At 47.9% G+C, this 18,033-nt stretch overlaps 1 protein-coding gene across 1 annotated transcript; it reads right to left on the reverse strand.

Annotated features, from left to right (window-relative positions):
* Window positions 1-2,495: 2,495 nt before the first annotated feature.
* On the reverse strand, window positions 2,496-16,377 carry PMVK (phosphomevalonate kinase). The gene is made up of 5 exons (XM_083416846.1): window positions 16,039-16,377; window positions 14,211-14,274; window positions 11,020-11,172; window positions 10,802-10,931; window positions 2,496-4,620 (listed from the first exon to the last, which is right to left on the reverse strand). The coding sequence occupies exons 1-5, from the start codon at window positions 16,122-16,124 to the stop codon at window positions 4,484-4,486; spliced, it is 570 nt and encodes a 189-aa protein (XP_083272972.1). The 5' UTR covers window positions 16,125-16,377; the 3' UTR covers window positions 2,496-4,483.
* Between the last annotated feature and the right edge of the window lie 1,656 nt (window positions 16,378-18,033).

An 18,033-nucleotide genomic window follows, 5' to 3' on the forward strand; every position in this document is an offset into this window, starting at 1 on the left:
CAACCAGGAGATTGCAGCCACAGATATAATAAAAGAAGAGTCGTTCCATTGTCTGGAAAGGTCACTTCTTGGTTTGCACCGAGTATATTGAGGCAATTTGACCAAACTGCGGGAGGCAGTGGAGGACAGGGGTGCCTGGCGTGCTCTGGTCCATGGGGTCACAAAGAGTCGGACACGACTAAACAACAACAACAATATTGAGGCAGCACCGGGTGTTGAAATTTTGTGCCCCTATTTTGCACCCGGGGCAACCGCCCCAGTGCACCCCCCCCCCATGCTATGCCACTGTACGGACCTAGATGGGCCCTACATTCTTAATAGGGTAGAAATGAAATAGAAACTCACAATTGGGTTAAAGCCCCTAACCCCAGGAAGAAGAAATAGCTTCTTCTTCAGTTGTGGGAGAATCTCTTTCCCGGCCCCCAGGAAATGTCCCAACCCAGATTCCTGAGGGATCATACATCTCTCTTACACTTCTAAAATCCAAACATCAGGTCCCCGGCTGCCGGAGAGGGTATTAAGAATCATATCCTTATACTTAGAAGAGGCGGATAATCTCCCAGGCTGCAGAAAAGCATTAAGCAGAGGGCAGAGAGAGAGATTCTCAGCTGGTACAACTCTGAGCCCATGTCTGTGCTTTGAGCATCCCCACAGCAAGGTTTAGGGAACCTCAGGCCCAATTGTGGCCTTCCAGTGCTTTTCATTACTACTATTACCGTATTTATTATTATTCTTTTTTGAATTTATGTACCGTCCTATACCCAGAGGTCTCAGGGCGGTTCAAAGAAGACACCAGCCTTAAAAACCACAATATATATAATCAAAATGAAGACATCCCAACATCCCTCTATGAAGGAGGGGAGATCCGATCAGAATTCCTTGCATCGCATCTGCACTGGCTCTGCTATTAGGAGCTTTTTCTATGGAAGGAATTGTTTGTTTAGGTTTACATCCCTGCTTCTCGGGGCAGTTTTAAGACTCTGCTCAAACATACATTAACCCTTAATTTTTTTCCTAAAAAAAAGGTAAACTGAATGCAACGTGTTAACGCATCCGCAACTTGAAGCGCATATCCGGATGATGAATTCGTACATTTGATGCCCAAACCTCACTTATAGCTCTGCTATCCTTTGGACCACATCAGCAAGGACATGAGCGGTCTGTGTCATCTGGGCAGCCCAGGACCTCCAGACACACTGCCCAGGCTTGCGCCCTGGAGAGGTCACTTGGGTGTTGCTAACACAGCAAAAACACCACAAAGGCAGTGCGGATTCTCCAGCGGTTTGCCTTCACCCCTGGAAGCGTGCTCCATTGTCTCTCGAGACATGGATGCCAACAAAAGGTAGGCAATCAACAACCTTCCGATAGTAGAGCATTTGACTGCAGATCACGAGGTCCCCAATTCATACCCATGCTTCCCATTTTTCCAGTGGAAATAAATGCAGTGCTGTCAATCTGAAATGGCTAGTTTCCAAAGCTTGCTGTCTTTGATGACAGCAGTGGTGGTGCTGTGGTTAGGGCGTTGGACTAGGAACCAGGAGAGACCAGGGTTCAGACCCCTACTTGGCCATTAAGCAAGCAAGGCACTACAGTGGTACCTCGTGTTACATACGCTTCAGGTTACAGACTCCGCTAACCCGGAAATAGTACCTCGGGTTAAGAACTTTGCTTCAGGATGAGAACAGAAATTGTGCTCCGGCGGTGCGGCAGCAGCGGGAGGCCCCATTAGCTAAAGTGGTGCTTCAGGTTAAGAACAGTTTCAGGTTAAGAACAGACCTCCGGAACGAATTAAGTACTTAACCTGAGGTACCACTGTACTTTTCAGTCTAACCTACCTCACAAGGTTGTGGAGGGGGAAAACCATGAGTAACCTGAAGAAAAAATACAAATGCAATAGATAGATAGATAGATAGATAGATAGATAGATAGATACCTGTAGACAGACAGACAGTCAGTCTAAAATTCCTGGTAGAGGACAAGGATCTAAAGATTACACAAAGGGTGGCCAAATTCTGTGCGACTGCCATAAAACTTAGGGAACAAGCTGTATACCAAAATGATTAAGGGCTTAAATGACAATTTTAGGTTCTATTTTAGTGATCAAGATTTAATATATATTTTAAACTGCCACTATATCTATATTGTCTCTGTTATACCCAATTGCCATTCAATGTATTCCTGTTGTGTTTTATGATTTCCTGATATTGTAAGTGAGCCGGAACTGGTCTGTGACCGTAATAATAAAATTCATTCATTCACTTCACAGATAGCTAGGAGGAAAACAACAGCCTCAAATCAGGCCCAGCCAGGCAGGCCAGTGGTCAGGGGTGACGGGCGATGTAAAGGCCAGCAACCTCAAATGGAGGAAACCTTGAGTTTGGCTGACCCCTGTGCAAGAACTATCCTGAGCGACTCCACGTTCTGCACCTGAGCAAACGAGACTCAGACCCACCCGACGGAAACTGGACTATTCTAGACAGACGAGAGCCGGAAACTGTAACCAATCCAAAGCTTTATTTTGAGTACAACAATCTTCTTCCTCTCCAGAGGGGAAGAGAGGAGATGGGCATTTGGTTGAGCAGTGAGTGGCATTAGCAAGAGATTATACAGCCGCACATCCAGTTTGCGGTGTGGGGAAGGAAGTCAGGTGTGCTGAAAGGAGCAGAGAGAGGACTTTGTCCCGTGTACCTGGGCTGTGTTTGCACGTTACACTCAAACCACGGTTTAGTGTAGCATTATCGAGCCGGAGCGCCTCTCCCAGGACCCTCAGCCTCCTGCTCAGCCAGGACAGTGTCAGAAGCTGTTGCAAGCTTGCATCCGAATGAGCATCACGGCTCGACTATGGTCTGTGTCAAAAGATGCCAAATGCAAACCATGGTTTCCTGAAGCTGCCTTGCTGAAATGAGCCCTTGCTATGGTGAAACTGGGATTGGACGTGGCAAATTTAAGGGGAATTGGAATCTTCTGAAATCCTCCTGTTCTGGCTGTGTGAGAGGATAAGGAGAGGGGAAACGCACAACCCCTGGAAGGAACTAGGCTCATTCGTGTGACACTAAACCGTGGTTTGGCATGATGTACAAACATGGCCAGGGAATATGCTAGGTATTCTGTAGCCCGGGGGCAAATCGGGTTGCATCAATAGCAAACCTTCACCCTGTCCCGAATTTTGCTCCCAACACCAGCCCACGTGACTATCTCACCCCAGCCCAAACACTCAACACTCAATTCCCACATAGTTTGGTTGCCCCCCCTCTCCTCTTCAGCAGCAAAAGCCTGTCCTGCAATTTCTCAGCTTAGAACCCATTTTGGTCGCGTTGCCAACTACTTTCCCCATCATGGCTCCTGTGTCCTTCAGTACTTGCCGAACAACGTTCCCATCCGAGTAAAAAAGCCCTGTGTCGTTTATGTTCTGGGGATTAATCCAACAGGCTCAGCTCTCCCACTCCGGTTTGATCCCCACCTGTTGAATTTCTGTCCCCCGCCTCTTTCCCATCACACAGCAAGGAAAAGGCACAGGAGCCTTGGTCAGGGAAGAAGGTGGTGAGATGATTTCCAAATTAAGGATTGGGTTGGGGAGCCGGGCAAGTGAGGAGAACAGGAGGAGGTCAGCACTTTTAAGAATAAGGCACAGCGATTCCCCCCACCTTAGGGAAAGTGTGTGTGGTCAGTCATTAGCAGAAGCAGCTAAAAGTAACACTCCAAAGCGTTCCTGTCTCAGATAAAAATCAGCTTGAATCTGGGACGAGGTGCAGGACTAGAAAATGCCCCCTGAAAATAACATGCATATAATTCAACCCGCCGAGGGGACCCTATCCTGCTGGATGCAGGTGGACAGGATGATTGACAGGCACAGAGCTAGGCAAGGGTTACGAAATAAGATTTGTCCGGGGAAACAGAGCCGCAGAAGTGTTAAGCTTGAGGTTATTCTGCCCCCTGGTGGCCGAAAGCTGTAAAAGTCTAAAACTGCGACCCAAGATGGGAGGGAGGGAGGAAAACCCGAAACGGACCAAAAACCGCCCACTCCCCACAGCACAAACATACATTTCCTGCAAACATCAGCCCCCACCTGATGCTAGGTGGGGAAGGCGCCAGTGCCAGGTACGAGTGCAAAAGAACAGCCCGCGGAAATGACACACAAGCGAGCAGCCGGCCAGGATGGAGACGCACACCCTGCCTGGAATGGAGTCCCGGGGAGGGAAGAACTGGCACTGGATTATGGCACTCGCTGGAATGGACTCTCCAAAAATGAAAGGAAGAGAAGGGTGGGTGTCAAAAAAACAACCCCACCCAGAAATGCCCTGCCTTGAGGCGCACGTGACCGCAGCCCGGTGGCTACGGCGGCATTCTCCAGATTCTCTTTCTTTGGTGATGCAGCCAAACCCCAGCCCAGGTCCCGAAGGAGTGGAGGGTGGGGTGGAGGGAGACAGAGAGAGAGAGAGAGAAAGAGAAGGAGGTGGAGATAACACAAGGGCCCTGGGTTGCGCTACAGCTTGCTGTGGATAAACTGAAGCAGTTTCTCCAGCTGAGCGTCCAGGGAAAGCTGGTCTCCGTCGTTGGTGATGACCCAGTCATAAGGTACGCCCTGATCCAGTCCGCATTCGGATTCCGCGTCGTCAATCCCTGGGGTGGAGAAGAGAGGGAAGACAGGCAAAAGTTGGCCATTTTGTAGTGATCAGGTGGGATTGCTATGAGGAATTATAACAAATACAGTGGTGCCTCGCAAGACGAAAAGAATCCGTTCCACCAGTCTCTTCGTCTTGCGGTTTTTTTCGTCTTGCGAAGCAAGCCCATTAGCGGATTAGCGCTATTAGCGGCTATTAAAGGTTTAAGGGATTAGTGGATTAGCTGCTAAAAGGCTATTAGCGGCTTAGATCAGCTGTTAGGCGGCTTAGCGATCAGCTGTCAAGCGGCTTAGCTAACAGCTGTTAAGCGGCTTAGGGGCTTGGGAAAAAGGGGGGGAGGGGGAAAAAACCCCAGGAATCGCAAGACATTTTCGTCTTGCGAAGCAAGCCCATAGCAAATTTGTTTTGCGAAGCACCTCCAAAACGGAAAACCCTTTCATCTAGCGGGTTTTCCGTCTTGCAGGGCACCACTGTATAGAGTAAGCCATCTGTGTCAGCAATGAAAGCATTGCGTTGACTGGGTTTAAACTATTTTTGATATGATTTTTGATCAATCCACACCTCTGCACCCCTGTTCCATTTCTCTATTTTTTTTAAATAATGTTTATTTCAATTTTCACAAATACAAAAAAATTGAAAAAGACAAAATACAATAGAGTAAGAGAGAAAAAACAAAAACAAAAATTAAAAATACATAAAAAACCTCCCCCCACCCCACCAAGAAAAAAACAAAAAACAGAGACATTTTTAAAAAAGAAAACACTTCCAATTTTTCAGAATTCCATCCTTCAATAACTTATTTCCTCGACCTCCTCCCACCTCCCTTTTTGTATTCCAATTATTAATTAAATCAGCAAATTCTTTCCATCTTGATGACCCTGTTCCATTTCTCTTTCTAGACCAGGCACGTACACAGACAGGCAGGCGCCCTGGGTCGTCAAAGACAGTGGGCAGTTTCTTTGCTGTAGCTTTTCTGATATGTTAATCTTAGGATGTTAATCTTAGGGCCAGGAAACAGGTCTCACATAGAGGTGATAATGATCGCTGTCCTCCTGGCCACCCTTCTTATCATGTGTATTGATTGTTTATGACCTCCGGGGTTGCTGAATACACTCCTTTGTAGTTTTCATTCATCTACCCCAAAAGTATGCATGCTTAACTAGTGTTTGTAGTTTAACTTTGTGCCCACATGAGGTTTGTGGAAATGCTCAGAATAAATCTGATTGGTTCTTACGAACACTCTGTAAAAAGCTCTTTTGTGAATAAAACGACCTGGGCCAGGGGCTGGAGACAGAGAGATTATTATACGCACCCTTCCCATAGTCTTGCTGGTTCAAGCCTCTGTGTGTATTCTTACTAATCAAGTTCAATCCTTCCTTTACTTTGGGAATGCCTCACATTTGACTTGCTGGTGCTAAATGGTCTCGGTCCCGTATAGCAGGGGTGGCCAACTCTCAAGAAACTGCGATCTACTTTTAAAAACTGGCAATGCTCTACCCCTGTTTTTGGGGGGTTCAAAGTTGTTGGGCTTTTTTTTTTAGAGAGGAGGAAAGCCCTGTTTTCTAGGGGTTTTAAAAAAGCTTTGGGGGGCAAAATTATTATTATTATTATTATTAATAATAATTTTTTATTTATACCCCGCCCTCCCCAGCCAAAGCTGGGCTCAGGGCGGCTAACAACAATCAAAATAATCCAACATTCTAAAAACCTTTCATTATAAAAATTAATTAAAATCAAATTGATGGCAACCGTTAAGCAAGATTCTGTGCAGATTGCCAGAGGGGGTCAGGCTGCGCCCTGACCAAAAGCCTGGTGGAACAGCTCTGTCTTACAGGCCCTGCAGAAAGATGTCAGGTCCCGCAGGGCCCTTGTCTCTTGTGACAGAGCGTTCCACCAGATTGGAGCCACAGCCGAGAAAGCCCTGGCTCTAGTTGAGGCCAGCCTAACCTCTCTGAGGCCTGGGACCTTCAGGATGTTTTTATTCAGGATGTTTTGTGAGTGGCTTTACCCCTTGCCTTTAGCCCCCCCAAAAATTCCATTTTGGGGGGGGGGGCTAAAGGCAAGGGGTAAAGTCACTCACAAAAATATCGCTATGGATGAAACCAGCAGCACAGAAAAAGCTCCATCTTCCCTTCCAGAGATCAAACAACAATGGAGGGCAGGGCAAGGCAGGAGGAAGTTTTAGCGATGCCAAGGAAAGGGAGCCAGAGATCAACCACAATCTACCCACCTTGCGGGGATCTGCCAGTAGATCGCAATCGACCTGTTGGACATCCTTGCTGTATGTTAAGATTCTCAAGAATACAGTCATACCTCGGGATGAATACGCTTCAGCTTAAATATTTTCGGGTTGTGCTCCGCGGTGACCCGGAAGTAACGGAGCGCATTACTTCTGGGTTTTGCCACTCGCGCATGCGCAGACGCTCAAAATGACAGCACACGCATGCGCGGAAGGGGCAACATGGGTTGCGTTCACTTCAGGATGCAAATGGATCGCGTTCGCATCCAGAGGTACCACTGCAATCTTGCGGAAAATATTCTCAAGAATATAACACCGGTCTTGAAAGACCTAGATTGGCTCCCAGTACGTTTCCGAGCACAATTCAAAGTGTTGGTGCTGACCTTTAAAGCCCTAAATGGCCTTGGTCCAGTATATCTGAAGGAGCGTCTCCACCTCCATCGTTCTGCCCGGACACTGAGGTCTAGCTCCGAGGGCCTTCTGGCGGTTCCCTCACTGCAAGAGGCCAAGTTACAGGGAACCAGGCTGACCTTCTCGGTAGTGGCGCCTGCCCTGTGGAACGCCCTCCCATCAGATGTCAAAGCGATAAACAACTACCTGACATTCAGAAGACATCTGAAGGCAGCCCTGTTCAGAGAAGTTTTTAATATGTGACATTTTAGTGTATTTTTCATCTTTGTTGGAAGCCACCCAGAGTGGCTGGGGAAACCCAGCCAGATGGGCGGGGTACAAATAATAAATTATTATTATTATTATTATTATTATTATTATTATTATTATTCTCAATTATTGAGAATATTAGAGAATTTTCATTTAAAATAGGAGAATGTACATGTTATAGGACAAGTCAAAAAATACGATTGGCATGTTAAGGTTTGATACAAGTAAATTCAGTAATAGGCTATCTTGTGCTTCTAATAGCGCTAACACTTAATGACTGATTTGGTGACTAAAACACAGCTTGAAAAACAAAGCTATAGGCATACATATAAAAAAGAAGCCATTAACATTAAATATATTATAATTATATGATAATATATTTCAGTATGTGAATCTCTGGTAAATGGCACCTGGTACCATAGAATGGCACCGCAAAAACCAGTTACTGGCACTAAATAAAAATATAGAAACGTCAACTGTTTAAATCAAGGCCACCTCACATGCTGTTACACATAATTGTATAGGCCTAGGTACTTTAAGTGTATAAAGCATTAAAGCTACTTTCTGTAAAAACAAAATCACACTGTATGGCCAAAGGTATAGAATTGCTAAGAATAAGGTCACACCAAGACAGAAAAAAAGGCTATTACATATAGTTGAAATACAAACAAATTCAAATGTTCATTAAATTAAATGAATAGCATTTTTAAAACTAAAACTAAACATAAAAATGTTTTCTGTATCTCACATTTCAGAACTGCCAATGGTGAATGGCCCAATGCCCAGTAATGTAAGTGGATCAAAAAATAAAAATCATTATTCATTACTTACACTGGCAATATCACAGCTTGACTTATTATTTACTAGATTTTTAAGGTTTGTAAAACTGGTTCTTACATTAGAATTTACAGTTTGTGGAGAATATTCTCCAGAGAATTTTCTAGCAGAGAATATTCTCACCTTACCTCACTAGTCTTTTATATCTAAAGGAGTGTCTCAAGGAGATCAGTAACTCTTTGACTTTTAGAAGACATCTGAAGGCAGCCCTGTACAGTCATACCTTGGAAGTCGAACAGAATCCGTTCCGGAAGTCCGTTCGACTTCCAAAACACTTTCAAACACCAAATCGCGCCTGAAGCCAATCAGAAGCTGCGGAAGCCCCGTCGGACATTCGGCTTCCAAAAATAGTAGTTCGCAAACTGGAACAGTCACTTCCGGGTTTGCGACATTCAGGAGCCAAAACGTTCAGGAACTAAGCTATTCGAAAACCAAGGTACGACTGTATAGGGAAAATGTTAATGTTAGATGTTTTGTAGTGGGGGTTATATTTTGCTGGAAACCGCCCAGAGTGCCTGGGGCAACCCAGTCAGATGGGCAGCATATGAATAATAAAATTATTATCATTATTAACACAAGCTTCCCAAATTCAGGTGATGGGGAAGAGTGGATAGGACATAAGAATGGCAGGATAAGGCCAACATCCTGACCAGAGATGCCAGGATAGCTCCGTTGGTGAGAGTGTGGTGCTGATAGCGCCAAGGTAGCAGGCATGATCCCCGTATTGGACAGCTGAATTGAAATACTTTATTGTCACTTGTGCAATTTGTATACAGTGAGATTACTTGAGCACCCACCACTCAGCTCTCTTACTCATAATTCCCCTCGTTTACTGACACACACACACCAAACCCGAAAGTCAATTGCCCTGTTGTTATCTTTTCATTCAGCAGCCTAACAGCCCACGACAGAAGCTGTTCTTTACCCTGTTAGGGCAACTAATCAGGCTTCTATATCTTCTCCCTGAGGGCAAGAGATCAAGAAAGTGCCGACCAGGGTGTGAATCATCCTTGAGAATTTTCCTCCCTCTCCTGAGGCAATGTTCTTCCGCTATTTCATCCAGCGGATTTACGGGACAGCCCATAATATCTTGTGCTGTATTCACCACCCTCTGTAAAGGTAAAGGGACCCCTGACCATTAGGTCCAGTCACAGCCGACTCTGGGGTTGCGGCACTCATCTCGCTTTATTGGCCGAGGGAGCCGGCGTACAGCTTCCGGGTTATGTGGCCAGCATGACTAAGCCACTTCTGGCAAACCAGAGCAGCGCACGGAAACGCTGTTTACCTTCCCACCGGAGCGGTACCTATTTATCTACTTGCACTTTGACGTGCTTTCGAACGGCTAGGTTGGCAGGAGCAGGGACCGAGCAACGGGAGCTCACCCCGTCGTGGGGATTCGAACCGCCGATCTTCCGATTGGCAAGTCCTAGGCTCTGTGGTTTAACCCACAGCGCCACCCACGTCCCACACCACTCTCTGTAGGCACTTCCTACCAGATGATATCAAGCCAGCGTACCACACCGTGATGCAGTATGAAAGGACACTTTCTACTGTTGACAGGCAGATCATCAGATGTTGATTGACATCGTTCTTCTGCAATACTCTGAGGAGATGGAGTCTCTGTTGGGCTTTCTTAACCACCTGGGTTGTGTTGATTTTCCAAATAAGGTCTTGGAAATATTCCTGCCTTGAAGGGGGTTGGACTAGATGACCCTTGGGTCCCTTCCAACTCTACAATTCTATAATTCCATGCCTACGGAAGCGGATTAGCTTTGACTTGATTGCCTACCTAATATATATAGGAAGAACAGTCCTTAGGGGTGCAGAAAGCTCCTTTATAGCAGGTCAACCTCGTTGGTTCCAGTCTAGTCCAGTTTTGTCTACACTATGTTGCTGCATCTCTCCAGGGTTAACCCCCCAGAGCAGTGTTTCTCAAGTTTGGGCCCTCAGCTCTTGTTGGACTACAACTTCCATCATCCTTAGCTAGCAGGACCAGTGGTCAGGGATTATGGGAGTTGTAGTCCAACAAACCCAAGCTGGGGACCCAAGTTTGAAAAGCGCTGCTTCCCCTTCCCGCCCCATGAACTTACTAAGCTCGCTTCTCACCTTCCTAACCCTGTTTCTTCATGCAAATCCAGGACTGTGATGTGGCACTACAAGCCCTCCATTGGGGGCTGCGTGACGACAACCTTGCCTTTCCATGTATATAGGAGGGAAAGGTTGCCATTTTATGTTCAGTCTTATTTTCTCGCAGAAAATATTATGATCTGAACTATTATTTTTATTGGAGCAGGGCTTTTTTCTCATTACCGCAAAGAACGGTCAAATGATTAAATGCGGGTTTTTGTTTTGCACTGAATTTTAAAAGCCTAATTGCACACCAAGCCCTGCATTGGACAATGAGCAGAGAAACAAGAGGCAGCCTTGCCTGTGGCTCACTCACCCATTACGAACACCCAGGCCCGTCTCTTTCGCGTCTCCTCCGTGGCTACGACACGCACCACTTTCACCAGGTCCCCATACACGTCCTGGAACCACTCCACGTCCGAGATTCGCCTCGTGTCACTCACTATCTGCGTGGGAAGACTGGCGGGTTAACATCCAGGGACCTGGGTTCGAATCAATCCCTGCCACCAGCAATTTGCCACCACTCAGCCTTACCCAGATGGGCTGCGTAACGCCCTCGACCACAATGCGGCAGAAGAATCCCGGGTCGGTCTGGCGCCGCTCCTCTCCCCATCGGATCATGTCCTGCCGATACGTCTCCTTATAAGAGCTGGAGTCCAAGAGGCGCTGGAAGTCCAAGCCGTGCTCCTATAGGGGAGGCCAGAAAGGTGAACCAGTTATCAAAGCTCCGGGATGAAAACGATTGGCGAACAAGACCAATCCAAGAGTCTACTCCTAAGTAACTTGTGGGACTCACTTCCTCATGAAATACTGTCAGGAGCTGGAGTCAGGCGTACGCCAGCAATGAACCAATAAACCACCTGATGTCAGTGACAACTCTTTATACAAAGAGACCATATAATACCGGTCCTGAAAGACCTGCATTGGCTCCCAGTATGTTTCTGAGCACAATTCAAAGTGTTGGTGCTGACCTTGAAAGCCCTAAACGGCCTCAGTCCAGTATACCTCCACCCCCATTGTCCAGCCTGGACACTGAGGTCCAGCTCCGAGGGCCTTGTGGCAATTCCCTCACTGCAAGAAGTGAAGCTACAGGGAACCAGGCAGAGGGCCTTCTCAGTAGTGGCACCCACCCTGTGGAACACTCTCCCATCAGATGTCAAGGAAATAAACAACTATCTGACTTATAGAAGATGCCTTAAGGCAGCCTTTAGGGAAGTCTTTAATGTTTGATGTTGAGAACCACCCAGAGCAGCTGGTGAAAACCCAGCCAGATGGGTGGGGTATAAATAATAAGTTATTATTATCAGCAACTGTTCCCAGCAGGTCTTGCTTGCCCCAAAGAGGCAGGTGTGAGGACTGAAGGGCCCTGCCTTCGCACAGCTGAGTCCTCCACAAGCAATCTGAGACTCCTCAGCGTGTCTGCCTTTGCTCCACCCTCTTCATACCTCTTCTGGTCCTGGGAAAGGAGCTGGTCGCAGCAGGAGGGGGAGACTCCCTGGTGTCTTCAGAAGCTTGCCCCCCCCCCCCGTCATCTCCAGCCTCCACTTCTGACTCTGATTCTGGTCCTCTCTCTGCCATAGGCTCCTCCCAGCTCACTAAGCCTTGTTCCCTCTTCAGCATGGGTAGGCAAACTAAGGCCCGGGAGCCGGATCTGGCCCAATCGCCTTCTAAATCTGGCCCACGGACGGTCCTGGAAACAGTGTGTTTTTACATGAGTAGAATGTGTCCTTTTATTTAAAATGCATCTCTGGGTTAATTGTGGGGCATAGGAATTCGTTCATTCCCCCCCCCCCAGGAAAAATATAGTCCGGCCCCCCACAAGGTCTGAGGGACAGTGGACCGGCTCCCTGCTGAAAAAGGTTGCTGACCCCTGCTCTTCAGCTTCTGCCACATCCTCCTCCTTGCCTGCGCCCTCTTCTTGCTCTGACCTCACATCGTCGTCCCACTACCATTCCCCTGGCTCTGAGCTTTCTTCCCCTGGCCGTTCCCTGGGGGGTTCCCCAGCTACTGCCTCCCGCCACTCCTTTTCATCCAGCCAGCCCATGACAAGTGCATGTGGGCAACTGTTTTTAAGACGGGGATAAGACAAATCCACTAAGATCGGGCCACAGTGATCCATGCAGGCTTGATTATTGTAACTCGCTCTACGCGGGGCTGCCCTTGAAGCTGACCCATAAACTCCAGCGGGTGCAGAATGCCGCAGCGAGGCTCCTTGCCATCGGATCACAGTCATCCAGTGCTTTACCAACTGCACTGTCTCCCGGTGGAGTACAGGGTCAGGTTTAAGGTGCTGGTTTTGACCTTTAAAGACCTATGCGGCCTATGACACACGTACCTACAGGACTGCCTCTCCTGGTATGCCCCGCGGAGGACCTTAAGGTCCACAAACGACAACATTTTGGAGGTCCCAAGTCGCAAGGTGGTTAGATAGGTCTCAACTAGGATCAGGGCCTTTTCAGTACTGGCCCCGACTTGGTGGATGGCTTTGTCACAAGAGACTAGGGCCCCGCGGGACTTGACATCTTTCTGAAGGGCCTGCAAGACAGAGCTGTTCCGCCTGGCCTTTGGTTGGGACTCAGTCTGACCCTTATGTTTCCCTCCCCTTATGGTCTTGATTTATCAGCTATTTTAAAATGAGGCTGCATTTTAAATTGCATTTTAAATTGGGTTTTTTCCCCCTATTATGTTTTTACTGTAATTTTACTGGTGTTAGCTGCCCTGAGGCCGGCTCTGGCCGGGGAGGGCGGGGTATAAAGAAATTTATTATTATTATTTATTACAGTGGTACCTCAGGTTAAGAACTTAATTCGTTCTGGAGGTCCGTTCTTAACCTGAATCTGTTCTTAAGCTGAGGTACCATGTTAGCTAATGGGGCCTCCTGCTGCCGCCGCACGATTTCTGTTCTCATCCTGAAGTAAAGTTCTTAATCTGAGGTACTATTTCTGGGTTAGCGGAGTCTGTAACCTGAAGCGTCTGTAACCCAAGGTACCACTGTATTATTATTATTATTATTATGAGAAGAAGAGACAGAGGAGAGGGAATCTATCTGAGGCTGTCAGCAAAGCTATCCTAGAACATTAAGAGCCTTACTGGATCAGGCCAAAGGCCCACCCATTCCACCTTCCTGTTCTTACAGTGGCCAACCAGATGACTCAATGGGAAGCCCAGAGACAGGACCCAAGCACAAGAGAAACTTTCTCCCCTCCTGCGATTGCCAGCAACTGGTAAACGGAAGCATTGCTGTTCCCACCTGTGGATGCAGAGCATAGTCATCATGACTAATAGCCATCGATAGCCCTCTGCTCCAGGAATTTTGCCCAACTCTCTTTTAAAGACACCCAGTTTGGTGCCCATCACTGCCTCTTGTGGCAGGGAGTTCCACAGTTCCACTTTTTTTTAATCTTTTATTTGTCTGCAATCTTCCAGCATTCAGTTTTGCTGAGCGTCCAGGAGTTCCGGTGTTATCGGAGAGGGAGAAGTACAACTCTCCGAGACACGCGTGATTTTATAAACTGATTGTGTCCCCTCTCGTCAGCCCTTTTTCTCTGAAATAAAAAATCCCCTAATGCTGCTGCAACCTTCTCTCACGGGGGAGTCGCGGAATCCCCCTCGATCTATTTCGGCCGCCCTTCCCTTTTCCAATTCTTGGCCTAACTCGGCAAGGATGCTATTATGCACATAACAGGAAAGATAAAAGGGTTCAAGCTGGGGGAGCCACAACCTACCTTGGCATACTGCCCTTTGAGGGGTTCTGATAGCCGCAGGATAGTGCAAACATCAGGGCCCAACCTGCCAGGGGAGAAAAAAATTAAATTAAGCAGATCCAGACATGGCAGAAGTTTGCATCCTCAAGGACCCTTCAGGGGAGAAGGGCTATGGGTAGGTAGGCAAACTAAGGCCTGGGGGCCGGATCTGGCCCAATCGCCTTCTAAATCCTGCCCGCAGACGGTCCGGGAATCAGCGTGTTTTTACATGAGTAGATTGTGTCCTTTTATTTAAAATGCATCTCTGGGTTATTTGTGGGGCATAGGAATTCGTTCATTTTCCCGCCAAAATATAGTCCAGCCCCCCACAAGGTCTGAGGGACAGTCGACCGGCCCCCTGCTGAAAAAGTTTGCTGACCTCTAGGCTATAGCTCAGTGGCAGAGAGTCTCATTTTGCATGCTAAAGGTCCTGGGATCAAATTCCAGCGTCTCCATGGGGACAGTCACCCACTGTGAGAACACGATGCTGGACCACTGGCCTGATCCCAGCAGCCAGGCTCTTCTTATGAACTCTGCCTTGGCTTAAACAAGGCCTAGTCTCTTCCCATCAGATGCGCTGCAAAGTTTGAGAACATCACCTCCCTCCAGGGAAGGGCTTGGCTGACTGTGGATCTTGCCTGCTTTCCCACAGAGCCTAGGACTTGCCGATCAGAAGGTCGGCGGTTTGAATCCCCGCGACGGGGTGAGCTCCCGTTGCTCGGTCCCTGCTCCTGCCAACCTAGCAGTTCGAAAGCACCTCAAAGTGCAAGTAGATAAATAGGTACCACTCTGGTGGGAAGATAAATGGCATTTCCATGCACTGCTCTGGTTCGCCAGAAGCGGCTTAGTCATGCTGGCCACATGACTCGGAAGCTGTATGCCGGCTCCCTCGGCCAGTAAAGCGAGATGAGAGTCGCCGCAACCCAAGAGTCATCCATGACTGGACCTAACAGTCAGGGATCCCTTTATAATAATTATAATAATAATAATTTATTATTTATACCCCGCCCATCTGGCTGAGTCTCCCCAGCCACTCTGGGCGGCTCCCAATCAAATGTTAAAAACAATACAGCATTAGATATTTAAAACTTCCCTAAACAGGGCTGCCTTCAGATGTCTTCTAAAAGTCTGGCAGTTGTTGTTCTCTTTGACATCTGATGGGAGGGTGTTCGACAGGGTGGGTGCCACTACCAAGAAGGCCCTCTGCCTGGTTCCCTGTAACCTCACTTCTCGCAATGGGGGAACCACCAGAAGGCCCTCGGCCTTTACCTTAAGGACTAACGTTGGATTAAACTCCTGCAACTCGTGGCTTTCCCTCTTCCCCACACCCCTGCAAGGTGGGCTTCTTCCAGCTGCCCATGCCAACTTTTCTACACTTCCTCGCAACCTTCTCCCAGCCCCGTCACGTGTGAAGGGGGAGGAAGGAAACAAAAGGAGGAAACACGGAAGACCATCTTGCCTCCCCAAAGCCCCAAGCCGTAGGGTGTCGCTTCTTTCCCCTCCTAACGACGGGGAGAGTAGAGGTCGGGGCCGATCTCGCGTGCGCTCCCGCTTCAGACGTTCGCTGCGGACACGGGAACGGAATTGAGAGAAGTCTTGCCACCACCCCTTAAAAAGGCTTGAAAATTAAAAAATGGGGGGAAATACAGGTTTGGGAAGGTCTCTCCCCGCCGGATCCCGCGCGCACGTGGAGCGGTGGGTGGTCTTTCGCCTGCATCCCACCCACCCCGCCACCCGCCATCATGCACGGGGGGGGGGGCAGAACGCTTCCTCCCGCCCGCTCTTGTGCAATCCCCGCGGGGCTGCTTACTGGCTCTGGATTTCCTCGGCCACGAAGTCCTTGCCCGACTTTCTCTTTCCGCTGAAGAGCAAGATCAGCTTCGGCGTCTGGGCCATTGCAAGGAAGAACTCCGCAGCAGCGGCAGCAAGCAGCACTCAACAACGTCTCCCTCCCTTTGCCGGCCTTAATGGTCTCGTCCGGAACTGAGCATTCCGTCCCGCCGCCCTCCGCCCGCCTCGCACCAATGGGGACGTCGCAGAAGCCGCTTCCTGGAAAGCGGGCGCTACCAACTGAGGAAAGCGAAAAAAGGGGGCGGTGGAAAGAGACGGACGGGACGAGGAAGACCGAATCACGCGGCGTGGGCGGAATAGAACGATCTGAAAGAGGGAGGGGCTATTCTTAAGCCACGCCCCGTATGGAACCTGCGTCCTGGTGTGTTAGGGAGACAGGCGTCATTTGCATATTTAAATATGATATTATTTTTTAAAAAAAAATCATCTCAGTTTAGGCACAAATGACAGAAGGGGGTCATTTGGGAGGCTTATGCCGCAATACATATGTTCCATTTTTTAAAAAAATAAAGAAGTTTTTTACGTTTATAAACATTTCCTGAGTGTTGAGTGTTTGGAAATAGTTAAGAAATAATGACTTTTTAAATATGTATTAAAAAGGGGGGTTTTCTCTTCTCTCCCCCACCCCAGTTATAGCTGATTCACAGTGATACCAAAACAATTCTACTGAATTTAAAGTATTTTAGATTTCACTCTTAAATTTGAAAAAGTGTAATGAGCATGCCCATTTAAAAATGAGTGATGTATACTTATTAGTATTAGAAGATAGTCTTTGAGAGGAAGTGAGGGAGTAACTTACCAAGGATGGTTCAAAAGAAATAGCAACATTTAAAACATTCAGATTGGTAGCTAGGTTTGAATATGTAAGCCGCAGGTGCGTACAGACACACACAAATAGTTCTGCTGGCTCTAGTAACAGAATAATAACTGATCTGGAGTTGGCAGATGCAATGGAGTACCCAGGAAGTGGGCATGGCTGGCCAGCCTCTTAAACAAGAGCCCCCATCCTGTGGCAAATTCCACTTGTTATGGCTAATATCCATTGACAGAAGTCTCCTCTTCATGAATTCACCTTTTAAAAAAACCAGCCTATCTAAGCAAGGGGCCAGTGGTCACAGGTGCCTATTTGGGGATGATTGGGCGAAAGGCATGGAGCCCAACAGAAGGTGGCGCCAGAGAGCCCAATGACAGGCAGAGCCACCCATTTCTAGTTCCTGTTTCCCCATGATCCTCCTCACTGCTGCCTTCTACAAGGGCAACATTGAGAGGAGGGAGGAAGCGGATGGACTGGTTGTAAGTTAAGAAGAAAGGCAAGTGACGGTTTTTGGAGCCCTGCCACATCTGCCCTAGTGAACCAGCCTCCACTGGAGTGGGCACTGAGATCTCTTGCGCCAGTCAATCTCCATCAATTGGGAAGAACTTGTGGCTTTAAAAAAGCTTCTGCCACAATGGACTCATTCCGCCTCCTCAATTCCAACAGCACATTCAGCAACTTGGGCGCAACTGATGTGAAAAATCGCTTCTCAGTCTTGCAACGATTACATCCCAGCTCTGGCCGGATAATCTGAAGTATGATTCTCCTGCTCTCAAGGTCATCAAACCCACCCAAACCTAGCAGGGGCCCGTCTAGCCAAAAACGTAGACAACTCTATGGTAGGGTGGATGGCTGGAGGACCAGTTGTGTGCTGCTGAGCCACAAAAAGGGGATGAAGGTTGAAGTTCCCTTGTAAATCCATCTGTCTTTGAGGCTCACCCATCCATTGATACACGGCAAAGGCGGGCAGCACATTCTTAACGGTGGGATTTGTGACCTCTTCGTGTGGTTTTCCCAGTAGTGATGTATGGAAGTGAGAGCTGGACCATAAAGAAGGCTGATCACAGAAGAATTGATGCTTTTGAATTCTGGTGCTGGAGGAGACTCTTGAGAGTCCCATGGACTGCAAGAAGATCAAAC

This window comes from Podarcis tiliguerta, assembly GCF_965153285.1.
Source record: "Podarcis tiliguerta genome assembly, chromosome: 16".
Lineage (NCBI taxonomy): Eukaryota > Metazoa > Chordata > Lepidosauria > Squamata > Lacertidae > Podarcis > Podarcis tiliguerta.

Coding starts and splice junctions, on each gene's coding strand:
- PMVK (XM_083416846.1), bottom strand. CDS start 16,124: ATGGCCCAGACGCCGAAGCTGATCTTGCTCTTCAGCGGAAAGAGAAAG. Junction 14,275..16,038: donor GCCGAGGAAATCCAGAGCCA/GTAAGCAGCCCC, acceptor CTCCCCTGGCAG/GTTGGGCCCTGATGTTTGCA. Junction 4,621..10,801: donor GGCCTGGGTGTTCGTAATGG/GTGAGTGAGCCA, acceptor TCTCCACCCCAG/GGATTGACGACGCGGAATCC.